The 23,554-nt window shown below is 39.4% G+C and overlaps 1 protein-coding gene across 3 annotated transcripts in view; it reads left to right on the top strand.

The window, feature by feature from the left end:
* The window catches only part of Washc4 (WASH complex subunit 4), a 50,818-nt gene that overhangs the window by 10,255 nt on the left and 17,009 nt on the right, over positions 1–23,554 (top strand). For 2 of the 3 annotated variants that reach the window (XM_031348932.1, XM_031348931.1), the window contains exons 7-23: positions 1,022–1,104; positions 1,904–1,946; positions 2,345–2,448; positions 3,179–3,299; positions 5,046–5,169; positions 5,266–5,393; positions 6,898–7,058; positions 10,156–10,282; positions 13,294–13,419; positions 15,755–15,862; positions 16,480–16,626; positions 16,749–16,828; positions 18,225–18,330; positions 18,887–19,003; positions 20,250–20,418; positions 20,908–21,062; positions 23,372–23,446. In XM_031348932.1, coding sequence (XP_031204792.1) covers positions 1,022–1,104; positions 1,904–1,946; positions 2,345–2,448; positions 3,179–3,299; positions 5,046–5,169; positions 5,266–5,393; positions 6,898–7,058; positions 10,156–10,282; positions 13,294–13,419; positions 15,755–15,862; positions 16,480–16,626; positions 16,749–16,828; positions 18,225–18,330; positions 18,887–19,003; positions 20,250–20,418; positions 20,908–21,062; positions 23,372–23,446 — 1,974 coding nt within the window. Of the gene's footprint in view, positions 1–1,021; positions 1,105–1,903; positions 1,947–2,332; positions 2,449–3,178; positions 3,300–5,045; positions 5,170–5,265; positions 5,394–6,897; positions 7,059–10,155; positions 10,283–13,293; positions 13,420–15,754; positions 15,863–16,479; positions 16,627–16,748; positions 16,829–18,224; positions 18,331–18,886; positions 19,004–20,249; positions 20,419–20,907; positions 21,063–23,371; positions 23,447–23,554 lie in introns of those variants that run through there. The other variant, XM_031348934.1, reaches the window with a different exon arrangement.

Here is a 23,554-nt window from a genome sequence, read left to right as displayed (position 1 = left end):
AGAGAGAGAGAAAGAGGGGGGGGGAGAGGGAGAGAGGGAGAGAGAGAAACTGGGGAGACCAATACATAAAAAGCAGTGAAAATTGTTCAGGACTTGCAGTTTAAAATAAATGCAAGTTTAATAAGGTTTTAAGTATTTTAGATGGAAATTTGTTTTATAAGACTAAAAGTTGAAAGCTTTAAAAAACATTGTCAGAAAGTCTAGGTATGATAGATCTGAATTAATAATTACTGATAAACATTCTTGGGTTAAGTGGTATGCACGTGTGTGTGCCAAGTTGTATATTTGTATTTTTTTAAAGAATTACTTATTTTCTGTATATGAGTAGTACACTGTAGCTGTTCTCAGAGATACCAGGAGAGGGCGTTGGGTCCCATTACAGATGGTTGTGAGCCACCATGTGGTTGCTGGGAATTGAGCTCAGGACCTCTGGAAGAGCAATTAGTGCTCATAACCGCTGAGCCATCTCTCCAGCCCCATCCATATATATGTGTAATTAAAGATAACAAATGAGCTGAGCGGTGGTGGGAGGCAGAGGCAGGTGGATCTCTGAGTTCGAGGCTAGCCTGGTCTACAGAGTGAGTTTCAGGACTGCCATGGCTACACAGAGAAACCCTGTTTTGGAAAAACAAAAAAACCAACAACAAAAGATGACAAGGGAAGTGATTTAGAGTGACTTGTGGAGATTGTTTTCTATCCTTGTTACACTTGTAGGCTGGCATCCATTTTCACTCTTTAGCTCTTCATTCACTTATAGGGAAGGGATGATCTACCCTGCCATTTAGGAGCTGCATGAGTGACTGAAACGATAGACTCAGAAAATGGTGAAATTGTGAAATGCAGGAGTAGCAGAGGGAGGACTGAGCTGGCCTGTAGGAAAGGAGAGAAGTGTTGATTGCTTGAAGGATTCTGAGCTCTGCCTGCTGGGTAACCAGAGCTTTACTTGTGTTACAGCATCCAGTCCAAATATCCTGACATTGAAAAAGCAGCCTTGTAACATGTACTCACCTTGTCATTTCAGGAACTGTCCTGCTTTGTGACGAGATGCTATGAAGTGGTGATGAATGTAATCCATCAGCTGGCTGCCCTGTATATCAGCAACAAGTAATGCACTGTAGAATTAGTCTGTTTTTTATAAAATAGCAGTAAGGACTTTTTGAAAAAAATAGTTATTAGAAATAGCTTATTATCTATTTACTCAGTATACATGCTTAGAATGTTCAGACACTACTGGAGATAATGCTCTGTTTTTAATATGTGTGTGTATTTATAGATAAGTGAGATTCCATTTTCACCAAGTTTTTGAACCTGATTTTGTCTGAATGAGAATGTTGGCAAAAAAGTTTTAAAGATGTTTCATCATAGAAAAAAGCTGGTGCAAAATTAATCATGCACAGTGTTTGTTTTTTCTCTGTGTACATTAGTGGTTCTCTGTTTCATAAAGTTAGGTGACTTTTCTTGAATAGGACATAAAGTTGAACTTATTATTGTGGTATAGCCCTAGAAGTTTGATATCTTGCTTCTCAGTAAGAGCGAGAACTGAAGAACCAGTCTGATATGTTCTTAAAGGTCTTTTCCCAAGTGCCAGTTTTGATAGAGTAAATGATTATAGTTGATAATTGAGAAATTCTAATAGTTCATTAATTTTTTTCCTTCTGCTTTTATGCCAAGGCACATTCTTTAGGTTTAAAAAAGTAAGGTTACTGATTGGCCCATTGTCAGGACTTTAACCCATGAAAGCACAGCAAGGGTAACCCAGGCTCTGCTCTGGCTTGTGCCTGCAAGTTTAAGACAAATACATGCTATAGTTCTAAGAGCTTATGTGCCTGTATTTATATCTTGAGTTTAGAATGGACTGTGACCAAAAATGATTTTTTAAAACTTGTATGTTATTTTATTATAGGATAGGACCCAAAATTATAGAGACAACTGGAGTTCATTTTCAGGTAAAAGTTAATTTTTCTATTTTTCCTAGGGATTTGACCAATTAGGACATACACTAATGCTAGCCTGCTAACCCTGCTTCTATGTCCCCATTCTTTGTGTAGTTGATGAGTCATCACTTGCTATGATCTGGCACTTGTGCTTTTTCCCAGTAGTGCTCCACTGCAGATTTTCTGTTTTCAATAAACAGATCTTTAGCATCACAATTAAGGAGGAAATATTAGGCAAAATATACTTGATTTAGGCTGGTGGTCATTTGTGGGTCAGACCTGTATCATAATAAACCAGTTGATGCCTCCTTTCACTAATTTAATAATTAACCCAATGTGTTTTACTTTAAAAGTTCACATGAGACTTCTAACTAGTGACTAAATGATAATCATTAAAGGTTTTTTGACAGACTATGTATGAGCACTTGGGAGAACTACTAACAGTCTTACTTACCCTGGATGAGATTATTGATAATCATGTCACGCTGAAAGACCACTGGACTATGTACAAAAGGTATGTCAACCAAAACATTTTTAATTATTTTACTTTGGACAGCTGATGTGCTAGTTTTAGTAGTAGAAATTAAAACACTAATTTTTCTCTTAAAAGACCTAGAGATCTATACTGGAAGGGAATTCATGCCCAATATTTACTTTTATTTGTGTGTGTGTATATGTGTTTATGTCTGTCTTCATGTGTGTCTACAGATGTGTATGGGGACTTAGAGAGGCCAGAAGACGGGCCTGGATTCCCTGGAACCAGAGCCATAGGCTGTTGTTAGCCACCTGATATGGGTGCTGGGAACCAGACTCAGGTTTCCTCTGTAAGCACGAAAGTATTGCTCTGGCCCCATCATGTCCAGTGTTTTCATGAACACAGTCAGCCCCATTTGTAGATAGGGCTTTGTTCTCAAACTGTTGCAGGATGGTTATGATTTGTTCTTTTCACTGCATTCTGTTCAAGTGAAAGTTTGTGCCACACATTTTATTAAACACCTTGGAACAGTCTTTCACATTTTTATTCAGTTTATAAATAGGCACTAAATTTTTGTTACACAGAACAACAGGCAATGAATTTAAGGGGTAAAAAGAAAGATAAACATTTTATTAAGATTGCTCCATTTACATTTTCCATGTGAAGAGCTGAGTAAGAATAATACATACAAATATTTTTTCTTGGAGTATTTGTAACTTTTAAGAATTTGATAGGTAGATGTAAGATCTTTCTTTAAATCTTCTACAAGGTTGCTGAAATCTGTCCATCACAACCCTTCGAAATTTGGAATTCAGGATGAAAAATTAAAGCCCTTTGAGAAATTCTTGCTGAAGCTGGAAGGGCAGTTACTTGATGGAATGATATTCCAGGTAAGTGGAGCTGTATCAGGGCCAGCATATGTGTTCTTAGAGGCCAGTGCAGATCAGAACTACAGTAGAATACTTTTGAATTTTTTTTTTTTAGAAAGTGCTTTGGCTTTTAAAAAGTAGTCACTATTAGTATTTAAAGCATAACTCAATATCTAATAATAACTAAAATGAAAGGTTACTTAAAATGAGGGGTTTAAAATTAAACTGTAAAAAGTTTAAAATCGAATCAGGCATGTTGATGTTTACCCTTATAATCCAGTACACAGGAGGCTGTGCAAGACTAAGGCCAGCATCTGGTTCAAAGTGAATTCTAGGTCACCTTGAGATACATAGGAGACCCCATCTCAAAAGAAAATAAAGACAAAAACCTAAGGGTTTCAAAATCTAAGGTGTAATCATTTGCATTAAATATTGTTTGTTACTAGCTTCTAGATTTAGATTTTTAAGATTGCTTTTAAGAAGTCTGAAGGGCTGGGATGTAGTTTAGTGGTAGAGCACTCACTTACTTCCTTGGCATGCTCAGGTCCTAAACCTGTAAAGGAACAAATCAGAGCCCAAGCAAACAATAGAAAAGCTTAGTTAGTTCTTTTGCACCAGTGGGTGTGGTTTGGATGTCCACAGATAAGGTCCTTCTAAATGAAAGTGAACTGAAACCAGTTAAGAACATACTACTACCTCATTGTACAGATGGACCCTCACAGTGCTGCCAGAAGTTCCATCTACTCCATGTCTGCTTCACGTTACTTTTGGTTTTATGTTACCACAGTTTTGATAGATTGGCTCCAGCTCTTTGTTTTTAAAATCAGTTTATCTCTTAGATGTAAAAATTAGTAATCTCTTAGATACAAAATGTAGTTATTGTAGCTCTTTTTTCCCTGGGAAATTTCTACACATACAGGATTCGAGGAGCTGGGCATTGTGACCGTGCCCGTTGTCTCCTAGCATTGGAAAGGTCCAATGGGATTATCATAAATATGTAGCTTGCCTACAGAGCAAGACTCTGCTCGAGTGCATGTGTGTGCACATGCGCACACACACACAGAGGCACACGCGCGCGCGCGCACACACACACACACATATACACCCACCTGCCCACCAATCCCTCCCTCCTAAAGGGCAACACTCTTTAAACAAGATATTGCATGTGGAGAGATGACTCAGCAGTTAGGAGTGCTGGCTTGAAGCAGACCTGGGTTAGATTCCTAGTACCCACATGATAGTTCACAACTCCAGTTTCGAGGTATCTGATACTCTCTCTGGGCTCTGTAGGCAGTGCATGCCTGTAGTGCAGAGACATACATGTAGGCAAAACACTCAAACATGTACAATTTTAAAAATGATTTCAGCTGGGAGTGGTGGAACACAATGTTAGTCCCAGCATTTGGGAGGCAAAGGCTGGCAGATCTCTGAGTTTAAAGTCATCCTGGTCTACATAATGGGCTACATGGATGGACCCTTTCTCAAAAACAAAACAAAACAAAACCAAAAAAAAAACCCAAACCCTCCTTTCTAGTGTGTCAGCAGTGATTCCTTCCATTCATCTTTGAGCTTTACTCTGTATCTCTTCATTTGGGGTTTGAGTGCCTTATAACTGGCACTCATATTAAGCAGATGCACATATCCCATCAAAGGACACGGGAGCCAGATTTGGTAGTTAGCATGAGTACAGAAGTGTTTTACCTTACCAAGGTGTTTGATGGCTTGGTACTGAGAGTCTGAATTTCTGTTCAAATGTTTCCTGTGCAGGCCTGTATTGAACAGCAGTTTGATTCTCTCAATGGAGGAATATCTGTGTCAAAAAATACCACTTTTGCAGAAGAGTTTGCACATAGCATTCGCTCAATTTTTGCAAATGTGGAAGCCAAGCTTGGTAATATAAATTTCTTGTTTGACTTATTTATCAGATTTACATTTCCTTAAGGATTCAACCATTATCTGTTCTATTTTTATGTTCTTCCTTTATTAGGTGAACCTTCTGAAATTGACCAGAGAGACAAGTATGTTGGAATTTGTGGGCTCTTTATACTGCACTTTCAGATTTTTCGAACTGTTGATAAAAAGTTTTATAAGTCTTTATTGGACATTTGTAAGAAGGTAAGAACTTGAAACTTCTTACTTTCAGTTTTCAGTGTAAGTTTTAATAAGGTTAGATTATTTAAAAGTGCTAATATGTAAAATTTATTAAAAAAGAATAAGTTACTTTTTATGAAATGTAATTGTATAAAAAAGAAAATAGGGCTAGAGAGATAGGTCATGGATTACTGCTTTTCATCCACTGTGAGGACTGGAAACCAGATTCCCAGAACTCACATAATGTCATGTGAGCATGGCAGCCTGCCTTTAATTAATTCCAGCAGTGCTAAGTAAGGCTGGTATATCTTCTGACTTCTAACTAACTAGCATGGGTCAGAGAACTATGGATGAATACAATGGAGAAAAATGGAGGAAGACACCTAGTGTCAACCATGGACTTCAGTACCCATATGTGCACACATTCCTGTACCCACACACATGAAAAGGCATATATGTACACAACACACATACACATGCAAAAATAAAAGCAATGATAGTGTTGTTTTAAAGTGCAGAGATTGTTGAAATGAGCAAGTATGGTAAACGAAAACAACTATTTCATATCAAGATATATATATATATATATACATATATATATATGTACATATATATATATATATACACATATATGTATACACATATATATATGGTGGGTGTTCTTTAGTGTGTGTGTGTGTGTGTGTGTGTGTGTGTGTGCACATTAACTTTGTTTTGCCTGGCAGTGGTGGCACATACTTTTAATCCCAGCACTTGAGAGGCAGAGGTAGGCAGATTTCTGAGTTCGAGGCCAGCCTAGTCTACAGAGTGATTCCCAGGACAACCAGGACTATATGGAGAAACCCTGTCTCGAAAAACAAAACAAAACAAAACAACAACTTTGTTTTATTTCTGAGACAGAGTCTTGCTGTGTAGTGCAGGCTGGCCTTAGTCTCAGCCATCCTTCTGCCTCAGCTTCCTGAGTGCTGGCATTGCAGGAGTGCACCCATGCCCTGTCACATTAACATCCTGTCAGTACTGTTAGCATGGCCTTGCCTTCTCCTTCCTTTGGCTCTCCCCTTTGCCCTCATTAAATTGTTATTTTCATCTTCGCTATTTCCATGATAGGACACCCAGTTTCAGAATTGAAACTTAGTTTGTGTCTAGTACTATCAAGTAATAATAGACTATGAGGCCTTAGCTATCCTTAGAGTTATTTTTTTTCTAGTATTTTATTAATATGCCCTGGCAGTAAGGTTATGAAGGGTTGAATTTTATTTTGCTTTTTATATTTATGAATTATTGTGAAATCTGTTCTGTGTATGTCTGTGTGTCTATTAATATTTAGGCAGAATAAAGTTGCCGTGCTCAGCACCCACTGGGAATGCTTTTGTTCTTTCTTCAATGAGCGTGAGGGGAAGATACACGGTGTACACATTGAGATTTTGGTGGTTGTGTTTTCAGAGCTGCCTTCCCTGTGTGTGGTAGCACTGTTTAGCACAGCATCATTGGGCCTGCATTCTATGATGATGTTCCCTCTTCCCTTCAGGTGCCAGCCATCACTTTAACTGCTAATATTATTTGGTTTCCTGATAATTTTCTGATTCATAAAATGCCAGCAGCTGCCAAACTTCTAGACAGAAAAAGTCTTCAAGCCATTAAAATACACAGGGATACCTTCCTACAGCAGAAAGCTCAGTCACTTACCAAGTAAGTTTTGTAAAACAACTGTAAAGAAAATATTTATATATTTGATACTGAAAGTACTTGAGTCACAAGGTATACATACTAACAGACAGTATTTAGAGTTTCTGTATTGCTTGTCTTTTACCTTTATTAACTTACTTAGTGTATCTAGGTGTGCACATGTAAAAGAGGACGGCTGGCACTCCAGTGTCTGCTGTGTAGCTGTGTGGACAGAGTGTGCATGGCTGTGTGCCCAGGAGACTGTTGGAAGGACGTTCTAGTAGGTGGAGATTGAATGTTTTGTTTTCCAAGACCCCTTATCTAACAGAATTTTACCCCAAAGCTTTTTTTATTTATTCACTTAATTACTTATTTGTTTATTTTTAAGAGACAGAGTCTCTCTGCATAGCCCTGGCTATTCTAAAGTTCACTGTATAGACCAGGCTGGCCTTGAACTCAAAGAGTTGAACTCAGAGGTCACCCTGTCTGTCTCCTAGTGCTGGGATTAAAGGAGGGTGCCATGATCCCAGCTACCTCTAGGCTTTTGGGTTTAAATACGTTCCTCTAAAGTCAGAATAGCGCTCCATGGTCTGAAAGAATGGTGGTGGGTTTTTTCCTTCCAGTTTCTTTGCAGTTGTGGCAAAGAAACCTAATATTCGCTCTGCTGTTGTAAAATGTGAGGGCGGGTGATCCTACCACTTGCGAGGAAGCTCCGAGGTGACAGCTGTCTGCAGGCAGTTCTGGGGCTTGAGGTGAAAAGGGAGCTGGGGGCTGGCCTCTGCTTCCTACTGGCAGTGCCCCTGGTCCCTCTGGACAGAGTTGGTGTGCAGCTGCTTTTACCATTCCTGGATTCGTTTGATACTGGGAAAGAATTGTCTTTAGGGGTAGGAGGTCTAAGCTTTTCCAGAGACCATCAAGTTCCTATGTAGATACTGACAATGCTTTTTACCAGGGCAGGGGATTATTTTTCCCTTAGTATTTCCCAAATTTATACTTTAAAATAGAGCTAAAAAATTGATAATTGAATTCTCCCACCCCTCCCATCCAATAACAAAATAAGCTGGAACCTGGAACAGTTTCAGTTTTTTATCCTTGAAAGACAGTGGTGATCTGTAAGAGTAGCAGTAGGACAGAGAAAGCTCTGCTTCGTCCACAGTGTCTGACCCGAGACTGATAGAGCATGCTTTATTATGTATTTCTATGATCAGAATTGGTTTTTCCTGCCTCAGTTTCCTGAGTGCTGGGGATTACATGTGACCTGCCTGTCACACTGTACAGTGAGTCCTCTCCCCTCCCATTTCCTTACCTCCTCCCTCCCTCCTGCCCTGTCCCTCCGTACCCTCCTCTCTCCTTCTTGTCCTCTCTTGATGTCTTTTGTTTGCTGCTGGGGCTTATCCTGACTAGTAGACAGTGTCACCATGTGTCATTGGTTGAGTATCTGTGATGGGAAGGGAAGCTTCCCATATTTGGGTTTTAATCCTGTCTCCTGATGTGAGCAGAGCATATTACTTTGTGTAGCAGTTTCATCTTCTATAAAATGAAGAACTTAGTCCCTACAGTTAGGTTTTGGGGAGGGAAAGGAGGAGAGAGACACAGAGAGTGGGATAGAGGGGTACAGAGAGATAGAGGCCCACTGAATTGAAAGGTTCTTCAGGAAAGAGAATTAACTCATAGCACTGCATGGGCCTGAAGTGTAAGATGCTTCAGTCCTGTTGGACAAAGCAGGATGTCTTCCATTAAAGGTTTCTAAGGGAAGAGGAGGTATTGAGTTGTGAGGAAGCAGATTTAATGTCTGACCTATACTGTGTGACTGTGTGACTGAGGCAGGGGAGTGAGGCACGTGTAACTTGGGTATGTGATGGGTCACGCTTTATCTGGGTAGAGGCTCAGTGTAACCCATGCAGATAATAGTAGTAAGGGTGCTTTCAGCCCCCCACCCCCACTCCCGGTGACAGGCATGGGGTGAGTATATTTATACTTGTTTAAAGTTCTCCTGAGGGCCTGAGTTTTCTAACTACTACATAAGGTTAATATGAGGTTTGAATAAGCTAATTTATGTCAAGTTTAGAATAATTATTGGTATAGCATGAACATTCAAATTAGCTTTTAAATTCAGATTCTGTCTACTTTTACTATATTTTTTTCATTAAAAAACAAAACCTATGTGCCTGGCTGTATATGCCATATATGTGTAGGTGCCCACAGAGGCCGATCCCTTGGAGCTAGAGTTGTCACTTCAGTTATCAGCTGCCATGTGGGTGCTGAGAACTGAACTCAGGTTCTTGGCTAGAGTAGGAAGTGCTCTAACTGCTGAACCTCTGCTTCCTCTGCTAGCCTCTGCTTCCACTGTTTTTACTCTCATTGAAGATGCTTCTTCCTCCTGCATTATTATAGTTGTTTTATAGATTATCTTTATGATGGCTTATTTTTAACATCAGGCAAAGTGATAGTGATCCTCCCAAAGCCATTCATCTTCAGTGACTTCTCTTAGACACTTGAGTTGAAGTGCACACTTCCCACAAGCCCTCCTACTCTCCCACCCTCCCACTTCTGATCTGCTTTTCTGTTCCTCCTCTTCCTCTTTGTGTTCTAGCCATCCTGGGTTTTTGTCATTACTGAACACTTTGGGTGTAGTTCTCAAAGCCTTAGGGGCTTTTGCACTTGTTGCTCACACTCCTTAAACTCTCTTTTTACATGTTTGCATGTCTTATTAATCTGGTCAGATCATGGCTCAGAGTCACCCACACTATGAGCCTACTCTGATCATCTTACTAAAATTAGAGAACTACCTCAGGCCCTGGTTTGTGTCCCTGTCTGCATTCCCCTAACCCCCAGGATGTATCGCCAGACATTTAAAGATTGTTTTGACTTTGATTATTGCTTTGATTATTGTCCTTCCTAGAATCTGAGCTTCATAGTGCCAGGGATTTTTATCTGTTGTGTTCTCAGCTAGAATTAATGTCTGGCTTGAATAGGTATTCACTACATAGTTGTAAGTTCAGTAACTTATATGTGCATATAGGATTCCTTTGAAGGCCAGAGCATACAATTACTGCTGGAAGGAGTATTTTACTCTTGTCAGTATGAGACATGGACGTATATTTTTGTTTTCCTTTGCTAGAGATGTGCAGTCTTACTACGTTTTTGTGAGCTCATGGATGATGAAGATGGAGTCTATGTTATCTAAAGAGCAGAGGATGGATACATTTGCTGAAGACCTTACCAACAGATGTAATGTTTTCATACAGGTAGTTGTGTGTTCTTAGAATATTTTGGGTGTAATTTCAAATTTGTGACTTTAATTTACAGAAGTTATACTTGGCCACAATTGTGAAAAGGAGGGGTTATGTTTTATATTTAAACAAAATGAGGAGCTGCAGAGATAGCTCAGGTGAGAGCACTTGTTCTTGCAACGATCCCAAGTTTGATTCCCTGAGCTTCAGGGGAGTCAGTGCCTCTGGCTCCCTGGGCAAGTACGTTTCTGTTTATGAAGGGAGCGGTCCTGAAGAGCACACCTGGGCCATGAAGCTTGGCTGCAGGTGCCCTTACCTGCTTGCCAGTGCTCCTCCTGGTGTTCTCGAAAGATACTTTTTATTTCCAGACACATGAGGGTTTCTTTTATCTTTACTTTAAAAAATTACATGTACTTAGTCTGTGTGCATCTGTGTTAATATCAGACACAAATGATCTCTAACAAAAAGCATCACTGGACATCAACAACATTACTTACTGGGACGTGCTGATCTCTAGTGATGCTTTTTGTTGGAGATCATTTGTGTCTAACACAGTTGCACAGTGTTTCTTTTGGCTACTGTCTACATAATGTGCCTTTACTGAACCTTCTATGCAGCCTTTGTAGCTTCTTACATGGAATGTGTGTCTTCTGTAAACAGTGTATACTTTCCCTCAATCTGGTTTTGTTTTATTTGTGAGAGAGTGAGTGAGTGTATGTGTGTGGATGTGCTTGATTCTGTGGATGTGTGTGTAGGACAGAGCTTGGTATTAGATGTCTTCCTCAATTGTTCTTTACCTTACTTTTGAGATAGTCTCTCACTGAACCTGGAGCTCACTGTTTGAGCCAGAGTAGCCGAAAGCAAGCCCTTTGGGAGATGCCTGTCATCCCTGGGCTCGGTCTATAGATAAACACCCCTGTTCCTGGCTTTTTAAATGGGTCTAGTGACCTGAGCTTGGTCATCATACTTGTACTTGAACGTGTTGCCTACTGAGCTATTTCCTTAACCACCATCTTTGTCTTCTCATTGGGTCATGAGCTGGTTTCTGCTCTTGTTCCCTGTTTCTGACACTCCTAACCAAGAAGATACTTGCTATTGATATCTGCTGGCAAAAGGAAAATTAATTTTTTTGTCAATGGAAAAAAAATCAACCACACTCAGGGCCCATGTACAGGAGCTGTTGGCCAACATAAAACAATTTCCATGTTTTTATATGTGTATATACTCCCTCCACCCCCACCCTCCGTTTTTGTTTTATTTGTTTTTTGTTGTTTAGTGTTAATTTGAAGGAGAGAGAACATAAAGTTGAGTAGGTTGGAAGGTAGAGAGGCACCGCAGAGAACTAGGGAAGGGGAAAACATCAAAATACTGTATGAAAATTTGTTTTTTGTTTTGTTTTGTTTTGTTTTTTTAAGATATACTTATTTATATGAGTACACTGTCACTGTCTTCAGACACACTAGAAGAGGGCATCAGATCCCATTTTATGTGGTTGTGAGCTCTTAACCGCTGAGCCATCTCTCCAGCCCCTGAAAATTTGTTTTAATTTAAAAAGAAACTAAAGAAAGATGTATATGAATATGTATGTAGTTTCAAACCCTTTGGATGTTTAAATGAAAACATGTGAGGGGCTGGAAAAATGGCCCAGCAGTTAAAAGAGCTTGTTACTTTTTCAGAGGGCCTGAGTTCACCCCTAACCAAGAAGATTTCCACCATCACAACCATCAGAAACTCCAGCTCCACAGATTCAGTAGCCTTGATGGACACCTGTGTGCGCACGTTCACACATACACACACAGACACATATTTAAATGTATAATCCTATTCATTATCTTACTTACTATTTAGTCTTCCTGGAGTTTAGAGGAGTTAAAAAATACTTGTAAGCAGCAAAAGACTTAGGTGCTTCTTCATGAACAGAAGGGGAGGAGAGAATGTGTTGTAGTTCTTTGGCTAGATGAGAGAAAGCTGACAAGAGACAGATAGTGGGTGGACTGTGGGAATTGGGCTAGGCCAGTGGTTCTCCACCTATTGAACTGTGTGCCTCTCCTGTTGTAGTGATCCCCAGCTGTAAATTTATTCTATTGCTAGTACCTAACCTGATTGTGCTACTGTCACAAAGCATAATGTAAGTATCTGGCCCATAGGTTGAGAGCTGCTACTTTAGGCAGAAAGGAAGGGTGCAGTTAGCTTGGTGCTCGGAAGCTCCTTTGCATGTTTTCACTGTTCAGGGAAGCAACTCTTCCCAGGTGTCAGTTTTCCTTAGTCCATGGTTCCCTGCTCTGAGTATCAGCAGATGGGATCTTGTCTCCTCAGCAGTTAAGATGAGGATGCATTATTAGGTATATCCCTGGCATTTACACACCATTTTACTGCAGGGGTTTTCATTTTCTTTAAGTGAACAGCTTTTTAAAAGCCAGTAACTATATAAATGTCTGGTGGTATTTGATTGATCAAGAAATTATTAAGGACTGGTTTGAAACTCATAGTGTTGTCAGGAATAGGATTTCTAACTCTTTAAGAATTGGCTTGGCCAGACAGTGGTGGCGCACTCCTTTAATCCCAGCACTTGGGAGGCCGAGGTAGGCGGATCTCTTGAGTTCGAGGCTAGCCTGGTCTACAGAGTGAGTTCTAGGAACAGTCAGGGCTACACAGAGAAACCCTGTCTTGAAAAAATGAAAAAACCAAAAAGGGAAAAAATAAAAAAAAGAATTGGCTTAGAAAGGGACATTGAGTGTTTGGAGAGATGATTCAGAGGTTAAGAGCACTAGGTCCAGAGGACCCATGTTTAATCCAGCAGCACATACTGCCTGTAATGCCGGTTCCAAGAGATCCAACTCCCACTTCTGGCCTCAGGCACTACATTCATGTGTTGTGCAGACATACATGCAGGTACAATGCCCACACATAAAAGTAATAAATAAGAGAGTTTAGAAATACTGGCTATTGGCATGCTTATGGATAATATACATGGAGAACAAAGTTTGAATGAAATCTGTGATTCCACTGTTTCTTTTCTTTTGTAGGGTTTCTTATATGCATACAGTATTAGTACCATTATTAAGACCACAATGAATCTCTACATGTCCATGCAGAAGCCTATGACCAAAACCTCAGTGAAGGCATTATGCAGGCTCATTGAACTTCTCAAGGTAAGTCAGTGCTGTTTTACTTTGCCACCGGGACTTGGGTCATGACCTCAGCTTCAATAGAATGATCTTAGGGTGTTTTACTTCTAGTCACATCAGAACACAAACTTAGGAGAAAGTGAAGTTAAAATTGAACAAAACTCTGAAAAGCTTGACTAATACAGGTGCTGCTTTATACAGCTGTGTGTATTGACAGTCTCAACTCAGCCTGCTCACCTTAAATGTGCTCAGATTGGCTCCCTGGTGTAATCAGTACACTAGCCAACAGTCAAGGAAACCATCTAACCCAGAGCCTAGCTTGTTGTGAAGCGCTGGGTGCCCTGTGTAAGTTACTGAATGCTCTCCTGAAAGTGAAGCTGTGTGGACCTGCATTTACATCCCTGTAAAGTTGAAAGAGTGAGGTGACCTTCTGTGGGTTTAAACTCCATTAGCAGTTAAGCTCATAAGAAGGAAGGGAGAGTTAGATTTAGTGTTATTAATAATTGTTTTATTCACAGAAGTGTTAAAAAGCAGGTTGCATGACTTGAAAAATACTGGTGCTAAAATACCCAGTATTTAAAAGTGTTTACATGTAAATGGGGTCAGTTTATGTGCCACTGTTGATCTTAGTTTAGAGAAACCACTGGGGTCTTGTGGGTAAACAGTCGACTGAGAGAGAGAATCAGGTGACTTCAGTGAGTACAATTAATGGAATGTAAAATGGTTTTTAGCAGAACTCCTTATAGGCAGAAGAGCCCATCTATGAAATTAAGACTCAGATTTGCTAGTAAGTTTCAAATAATCAAGGACTTTAAATTTGGAATTTCTTAGATCTGTCTGTCTGTCTATCTATCTATCTCCCTCTCTCCTCCCCTTCCTTCCCTCCCTTCCCCCCTTCCCTCCCTCCCTCCCTCCTTCCCTTCCTTCCTTCCTTCCTTCCTTCCTTCCTTCCTTTCTTCCTTTCAAGTTTCTATATTACCAAGTATTTTTTTTGTTTTTCTTTGAGACAGAACCTTACTATATATCATTGTCTTAGTTAGGGTTACTATTGCTGTGATGAAACACCATGACCCAAAGCATCCTGGGGAGGAAAGAGTTTATTTTACTCAAAGTTCCTATGGCAATTCATCATTAAAAACCATGAGGGTAGAAACTCAAACAGATCAGAAATCTGGAACGGGAACTGATATAGAGGCCATGGAGGAGTGCTGCTTACTGGCTTGCTCTGTAGAAGCCAGGACCTCCATCTGAGGGATGGCATCATCCACAGTGGACTGGGCCCTCCCCATCTATCACCAGTTAAGAAAATACCTTGAAGCTGGGTCTTTTGGAGGCCTTTTCAGTTGAGGATCCCTTCTTTGAGATAACTCTGACTTGAGTCATGGTGACATATAACTAGCCAGCACCCTAGGTTACCTTTCAGCTCATAGCAGGTCTCCTGCCTCTTCTGAATGCAGGGGTTATAGGCCTGTTCTCTGTACCTGTCATTAAGTCAGTTAGTGAGACCAAGTTGTTTTGACTATTTTTAATAATTAACACTTAGTTGTTAGTGATAGTGAATTTTGTTTTTGTTTACTTACTGTACTTCTATTTGAAAAAAAACTACTTGTGCTTTTGCGGGGGATGGTTCTATTGATTGTGTAAAAAAATCTTTGATTTATTTGGAATTTGGAATGTTTGTAGAAAAGAATCTTTTAGTAGATGTCTTACCTTTTTTTTTTTCAATTTTTTTAATGACTTTTGACAAGTGCAAGTGCTTAATTTTAATTCAGTTGAATTTTCCAGCATAATGTTTTATGTGTCTGTATGTGTATCTTTGTGTCTTTGTGTGTCTTTGTGTATAGTGGTGTATGTATGTGAATCTGTGTGTGGAGGCCAGGGATCAACTTCAGATATTGATTCTTTGAAGCTATGTACTTTGTTTGAGACAGGCTTCTGGGGCTTACCAGTGAGGCTAGCAAGCTCCAGGGATCCTCCTATCTGTCTTCTAGGCACTGGGGTGATAAGCTTGTGCCACCATGCCTGGCTGTTTTTTTATGTAGGTGTGGGAAATCAGACTTGGTTCTTCATGCCTGGGAAACAAGCAAACTCTTAAGGACTGAACCTTCTCTGAAGCCCCAAGTGGTGGGTTTTTGTTGGTGGGTGGGGATGGGTGTGGGTGTGCACGCACTCGCGTCTGTCTGTCTGTCTGTCTGTCTGTCTGTCTGTCTCTGTGTATGTGTGTTTTGATTTTTGCCCTCACCCTCCTCTAGTCTCATTTACAAATTCCTTCCTTTCCTAGGGTCATGAAGGTTTTCTTTAATGATTTTGCATGTAAGTTTTAATTTAATTTTTGCAGGGTTTCATTCATTTCTTTTAGGCAATAGAGCATATGTTCTACAGGAGAAGCATGGTTGTGGCAGATTCAGTGTCACATATAACACAGCACCTTCAACATCAGGCTCTTAATTCTATTTCTGTAGCCAAGGTATGTAGATTGTTATACACTCAGCATAAGTAAGGTATCGTGGTCTGCTGTTTTATCTGTATTTCCTGGTTAGCCACTATGCTTTCCTGCCAGATATGTTATTTCTACGGTGCTTTATCCATTGCATTTTATAATCCTTACAGTTAGCAGGGTTGTAGTCTCTGCAAAGCTATCCTGCTTGACTAATACAGGTACTACTTCATACAAGGGGCGTGTTGACAGTCTCAGAACTCAGCCTGGCTCACCTTAAATGTGCTCAGATTGGTACTCTCTACATTCAAGGGAATCATCTAACCCAGAGCCTAGCTTCTTTTGAAGCCCTGGGTGCCCTGTGTAACCTACTGAAAACCCCCTTAGCAGCTAATCTCAGTAGAAGGAAGGGAAAGGTTTTGACCCCTCAGTTTTAGATTTTTTTTCTAGTTAGATTGATGTTACTTGTTTGCTCTTCTTGATAATGCTCAGACAGTTAAGAGTGGCTAAGTTCGGGAACAGTGGGGGAGAGAGTTTTTTCTGTGCTCTCTGGAGCTATGCCATAGAGAACAGAATAGACACTTCTTTTTCTTTGGAAACAACGATGTTAGAATCAAAACTAATAATTTTTTGTTTCATCTCCTAAGAAAAGAGTAATTTCAGACAAAAAATATAGTGAACAGCGTCTTGATGTGCTATCTGCTCTTGTTTTGGCTGAAAACACCTTAAATGGACCAAGCACAAAACAACGACGACTTATTGTTTCTTTGGCATTGAGTGTTGGCACACAAATGGTAAGTTTATTCCTCTTATTAAAGGAGTGAACATGAAGTCTGAGGTTCACTGCTCAGTTTTTTGCCTGAGAAACTTGACCTTGTAGTGATTATACTTCTATGCTTTCCCTTCCTGCTAATAGAAAACATTTAAAGATGAAGAACTCTTTCCCCTTCAAGTAGTCATGAAGAAGCTGGATATTATCAGTGAGCTTAGAGAGCGGTGAGTAGAGCTGGGTGTGTGACAGTCAAGGGCCTGGGTGATAGAACAGCCATTCCCTCCCTCCCTCCTTCCCTCCCTCTGTTCTTCCCTCCTTCCCTCCCTCCCTCCCTCCCACCTCAGCCCTCCCCACTCCCAGCCTCCATTTACTGAGGGGCTCAGGCTGGTCCTGCAGCACTGAAATCACAGGCCTGTTACCTTATTGAGCTTGGGTTCTCTTTGGCATAGCCAGAGGAGGAGGAGATCCACAGGGCACCTTACAGGAGACTGACTACAAGCTTGTCCTGCCTGAGCTTTGCTTTCACAGGAAGCATGAATCCCCAGAAGACTTCTCGTGACACTAAGCAGAGCACCTTCAGGGTATCTGGCAAATGATGGTGTCCATTGTCGGTATTTTAGCAGGGCCACTACTGGGCTTCTCAACTTGCTGCTTTATAGTAAAGCTTTATTCTCTGAGACACTTGAAGACCCATGACACACCATATTGTGTAGTTGCATTTGGAGGCGACATTTGAATTGCAGTTTCGGAAGACAGTCATTGGGTTGAACTGACGTGGGAGGAGGCTTGTTTGGCAGATGCTGGGACGGTTTTCTTTTTCTTTGCGTTGAGCATAGGTTTCTTGGAGAGACCATGAGCACTGGACTTGTGACAAAGTTCAGCTAGTGCATTCAGCACAATCTTCATTTAGTCTTCATAATTGTCTTTGCTATTCTGAGAAGCTGGTATTTTTGTAGTTTGTGGTATTTAATTTTCAGCCCTTGAAAGAAATGTTGGACCGTCACTGTAAGATACCTGGTATAATTCTCTTCTGTAAGTCATTGCATAGTAATTTGGTAGCAAAGACAGTGGCTAGGCTCTGTGTGACAGGGTTTTGTGGTCATATAGTGGCTTTTCTTTTTTTTTTTTAAATACAGGATCTCACTGTATAGTCCTGGCTATCCTGGAAGTGGCTATAGACCAAGTTAGCCTCTATCTCACAGAATGCTGGTATTTCATATAGATAGTTGAGTGCCTAAGATTTGGAGGGCTGGAACAATAAAACAAAACAGTGAGGGGATCCCAAGGTCTTAACTTCTTAAAACTTACTTTTCACTGTGGAAACATGTAAATTATGCATGTAATGCAAATATTATTTCAGTTAATATGGAGAAGTTTATTTTAAACATCATTTAGCATTCTGGGTTTTTCAGCAGTCTTAAATCTAAAGCATATGCAGAATTTTGATAATGTAGGTATTAAAATGTTTTGTTATCTTTGCTCAATTTGAAAAATAACTTAGTTTCCTGACTTTGTTTAATAATGTTGGGTGAAGTGATTCAGAGCATGTAAAGTGAGGAAGACAGACCTTCCCCTCAGTACAGAAGGTCACCACTAATTACTTATTATCTTATATTGTAGAGTCCAAGCACAGTGTGACTGTTGTTTTTTATACTGGCATCGCGCTGTCTTCCCGATTTATTTAGATGATGTGTATGAGAATGCTGTCGATGCAGCTAGATTACATGTAAGTACAGAGTAATCTAAGAGTAAGCGTCATTTGTAGCCACTTTGTAAATTTCAAATAGGTCATTTGATTTAATAAACTATCATACAATTGACCTGCAATGATATTTTGAACAGTTTTATTATGCATATCTAGTCAAAGTTCATGTAGTCGTTGGGTAAATTGTGTATTAATAGTTATGAGTAAAATTAGTCCTACTGTGCTAACCCTCTGTAAGGCAGTTATCCATTTAACCCTCTGTACTTGTAGTTTTCCATTCTCAGCTCACTTGATTTGATGTTGCTCAGTAATTTTGATAATTCCTTGTTGGCAGGCTGCATGTTACTCAGTTTTTCTGTAGAAGTACGTGTATTTGATGCACATAGAGTAATAGTGAGTGTTAGCTTTTCTTTTTATGTGTGTGCCTATATCACGTTTCAGGTTTTTAGGAAAATAAAGCAGTCATAGAAAAGTATTTTTCCCTTTAGGTCAGAGTTTTTGTATGTAATTAGCCTTTGCAGTTTTGTTTAGAATTCTGATTTTTCTAAGCTCAGGTATGTCTTCATTTTCTTACTAGTACATGTTCAGTGCTTTACGAGACTGTGTGCCTGCCATGATGCATTCAAGGCATTTAGAGTCCCATGAACTGCTTCTGGATTGCTATGACAAAGAAATTATGGACATTTTAAATGAGGTAAGATTATATTTAAGATTGAAAGAGCAGTGCTTTGGAAGATGTCTCAGGGTGAAGCTGACTTCACTGAGTCAGAAATTATTAAACAAAGCTAGGTGTAGTGCGTACTTATAATTCCAGCTCTCAGGAGATTGAGGCAGGAGGATTGTGAGTTCCAGTTCCTGACCCTTTATCAAGAAAACCCAAACCAGTTATTTATAAATTACTGTGTAAACCAACCAACTTTTGTTCGGAAGATAGGGTTAAAAATGAGTAAATCTAACATCTTCCTGTTTCAGTGTGATGGAAGTTATGAAAATTTTTGTATAATCTTATTCCCTTTTTGGTTGCCCTTCTGGGTTATCAAGCCTTGCAAATGATCATGAATATTTTTATTTAAAAATAAAATATAGGTAACTGGCTAGTATTTGGTACTCTGATAGACAAAGAAAGATGACTGTTAACATTGAAATGTTACTGTTAACACAGTGAGTTTTGTATGTGTTAATGTGTGTACTTTGTGTGTGTGTGTGTGTGTGTGCACCTGTGCTGTGGTGCAAGTGTTGGGGTTAGAGAGCAACCTTGGGTGTCTGTCTTTGTTTTGAGACAGGATCTCTCTGTGGTTCATCACTGTATATAAACTAGGCCAGCTGGTTCTAGAGTTCTGGGGAGTTCCCTCATCTCCCATTTCACTCTAGCATTACAGATCTGGCTAGGACTACTTGTGCCTGGCTTTAGGAGTATTCTGGGGATTTGAACTTGGGTCTCACACTTGTCTACAAGTGCTTTTAATCTACTGATCTATTTTTAAAGTCCTCATGATTTAAGAATTTTTTTAGATTTATGTATTTTTCTTGCCTGCATGTATGTATGTGCACCACATACGTGGTTTTTAATGATAATCATAAGGAAATCTATTTTTCTTTACTGCACATTGCAAGATCATTATTTTTGCTGCTACTCTTCATAAATTTTATGCTTTGCATTACATATTCATGGTCTGTATAGTGAAGTTGGCTGTTATTCATGAAAATTAAATTTAAAATATTTATGAAAATAAAGTCTTTGTATTTATCAGTCTCTTAGCTTTAAAAAAATATTACCCTTTTCAAACAAAAATAAAATTTTACCATTGAGGGGTTTGCATCTTAAGTCAAGAAACTAGTTGGTCAGTTTCTCCTCAGTACACAGTGAGGGTCGAGGCATGTGCACAGTGGGGTGATCTGCAGTGGGAGCCCGTGAACAGCTCTCCATTCCTTCTGAACAGCATTTGCTGGACAAGCTGTGTAAGGAGATCGAGAAGGACTTGCGGCTTTCTGTGCATACTCACTTGAAGCTGGATGACCGGAACCCCTTCAAAGTTGGCAGAAAAGACTTGGCTCTGTTTTTCTCTCTGAACCCTATTCGGTTTTTCAATCGATTCATTGACATTCGAGGTGAGTGTTTGTTCTTTGTAGGCTTGTCCTCTGTGTCTTCTGACCTCTCATGAGGGTCTCTTGTTCATTCCTTAGCTCTTTCTGTTGTTTCATTTTTATTTTTTAGCAAATTGCTGTTTAGCCCAGGTTGACCAAGGGCCCCATCTATAGCCCAGGTAGACCTTAGACTCATGGTTCTGCTACAGCCTCTGAGTACTGGGATTACAGGGGTTTTCCACCACATGTAATCCTCATTTTTGCTGTTACTGTTTTATTTCGTTTTTTTCTTTTTTTAAATATTTTGAAGGTTTTGCTCTCTAGCTGAGTCTGGTTTTGAACTTGTGCTCCTCATGCCTCAGCCCACTGAGTGTTGAAACAACCACCTTATTTTAAAGGAAAAATTTCATTTTAAAATCATACAGTGTTTTTTTCTTTTAACTTCATTTCTTTTTTACCATTCATAAATCAAACATAGCAATTTGTGGGGTTTGTTTTCTTTTGTTTTTGTAGCTTATGTAACTCACTATCTAGATAAGACTTTCTACAATCTCACAACAGTAGCTCTTCATGATTGGGCCACTTACAGTGAAATGAGAAATTTGGCTACGCAGCGTTATGGGTTGGTAATGACAGAGGCACATCTTCCTAGCCAGACTTTGGAGCAGGTATGTGCACAGTATTTCTAGTATGGTCTGATAGTGCGACAGTATTAATTTAGGAAATGTTTATTTAACCCCAGTCAGTCAGTCGATCTGTCTGTCTGTCTGGCATCTATTTTTATGTGTGTGAGTTTTTTACCTGTATGTATCTGCACCATGTGAGTGCCTGGTGCGTGCAGAGGTCAGAAGAGTGTCAGGTGTCCTGGAACTAGAGTGATAGGGTGACCTGTGTGGGTTCAGGATCCAACACCAGGTTCTCCGGAAGAACAAGTACTCTTAACCACTGAGATATATCTACATTCCCATAATATATTTTTTAAAGAAATGATTTGTTATATAAACCTCATATTTGTCAAGAGTAAAACATTAGATGGTACTAATGGGCTTTATAATAGAATGTATCATTGCCTTCCTGAGTATAATTAGAATTCTGCTGAGCATGTGAAATAAATACAAACACTCATGTGTATACACACACACTTCAGGAATGTGCTAAGATAGTGAGATGACTTTACAGAATTCTAAAAGATATATACAAAGCTGGATGTAGTATGTGTAGTATGTCAACTTTAATATATTAGGAATACAGCTATCTGTATAGTTGCAAATTGCCAAGAAGCCTTTGGTTTTGCTAATCAGCTGCTTTGTAATATGTGAGCATTTTATGAATGTAGCAATTTAGGCTCTCAGTTATTTTATAAGTATTTCTTTTAAAAATAATCTAGTTAATACTTTAAAAACATTTATTCTGTCCCAAAATTTGAGGGTCATAACACCTGTTGTACGTACCTGTAGATCGTAATTCCATGAGGCACAATAATACCTGTTACACTTGTGGACTTGCTTCCAGGATCATTTTGTGTATCCTCTTACTCATTTATTTAAATATCTAGTATATGTTTAGAGAGTACTGGATAGTCAACTGTGTTTTAGGATTCAGTTCATATGCTTATAGTCTCAGGGGAGATAAAACATATGTGAAGAAACTTTTAGGGTAGAATATAGTAAAAGGTACAATACTTAATGTGTATTGTGATGATACTTTGAGTACTAGTTAGAAAAGCTATGGAATAATCTGTGGTTTACCACTGAGAATTAGGGAAGCATGTGGAGAATGGAGGATCTTAATAAAGTTAAAGGGCTTAGGGCCTGATGAGAAAGTTCAGCATTGAGAGCACTTGCTTTTCTTCCAGAGGACCTGGCTTTCCAGCACCCACATGTTCCAAGGGATCAGCAGCCTTTTCTGACCTTTGCAGGCACCAAGCACACAAGTGGTGCCCAGACATATATGTAGGTGAAATACCTGTACACACACACACACACACACACACACACACACACACACACACACACAGGCAGAGGCAGAGGCAGGCAGATTCTGAGTTCAAGACCATCTTGGTCTACAGATTAAGTTCTTTGACAGGCAGGGCTAAACAGAGAAACCCTGTCTTAAAAAACAAAACAAAAACATATATGCTTCTATTATATATGTGTATTTATGTGTAATATATATATATATATATATATGTATACACACACACACACACACACATATATACTGGACTAGAGGCTGAAGAGGTGTTAAGAGCATGTAGTGCTCTTGTAGAGGACCCAAGTTCAGTCTCCAGCACCTATATCAGCAGGCTCACAGCTGCCTGTAAGTCCAGCGGCAGATGATCTGATACATTCGTATGCATACACCCACATTTTCATCTAATTAAGACAAAAACAAATCTAAAAGGGATTTGGTATAGTCAAAGGAAACAAACTTTGAAATCAGAGTTTCTGAAACAACAGTGTTCCATCTGTGACTAATTGTTTGACCTTAGAAAACTCTGTTAGCTTCATTTTCTTCACTTCCCATGTTTACAAGAATAATACTTAACGTTTTTGAGAATTGCATGTGAAGAATAGTTCTTGTTTCATTTCTTAAAAGTAATATGCATTGTTATAGATGTTCTTGTAATATCTCTTAAGTACTTTTTGGAGTATAGTCATTAGTTTACTTTGTAAAAAATAATGAAGAGAAGTTGAAAGATGGTCAGGAAACAGTTGTGACTCTGGGTCTTGTGATTTAAGTTTGTTTCTGTACAGGTAGGAAGGATAAAATACAAAGCATCCAGGCTTTCTCAAGGAGACGATTCTGGTTGTGTAAGCGGAGAGGATCTTGGACTTTTTAGTGGTGCTTTTTATGAAGTTTTAAAAAAGAATGTAAATTGAAGGTCAGCAGTGTAATCAGTAAGGTATTGTGTTGGTACACATGTGGCTGATGCTCAACTAATGGTCATGGGGTTTCTGTGTGGATTGTGTTGTAGGGACTCGATGTCCTGGAAATTATGAGAAACATTCACATATTTGTCTCAAGATACCTCTATAATCTCAATAATCAGGTGAGTGAATTTAGGAGGAGATTTTATTTATTGTTTTGTGTTTTTAAGGAAGTATTTCACTCAGTAGTCCTGATGGCCCTAGAATTTACATGTAGCCTAGGCCGGCTT

This window comes from Mastomys coucha, unplaced genomic scaffold (assembly GCF_008632895.1).
Source record: "Mastomys coucha isolate ucsf_1 unplaced genomic scaffold, UCSF_Mcou_1 pScaffold4, whole genome shotgun sequence".
Lineage (NCBI taxonomy): Eukaryota > Metazoa > Chordata > Mammalia > Rodentia > Muridae > Mastomys > Mastomys coucha.
This window is presented reverse-complemented; position numbering and strand designations above follow the sequence as displayed.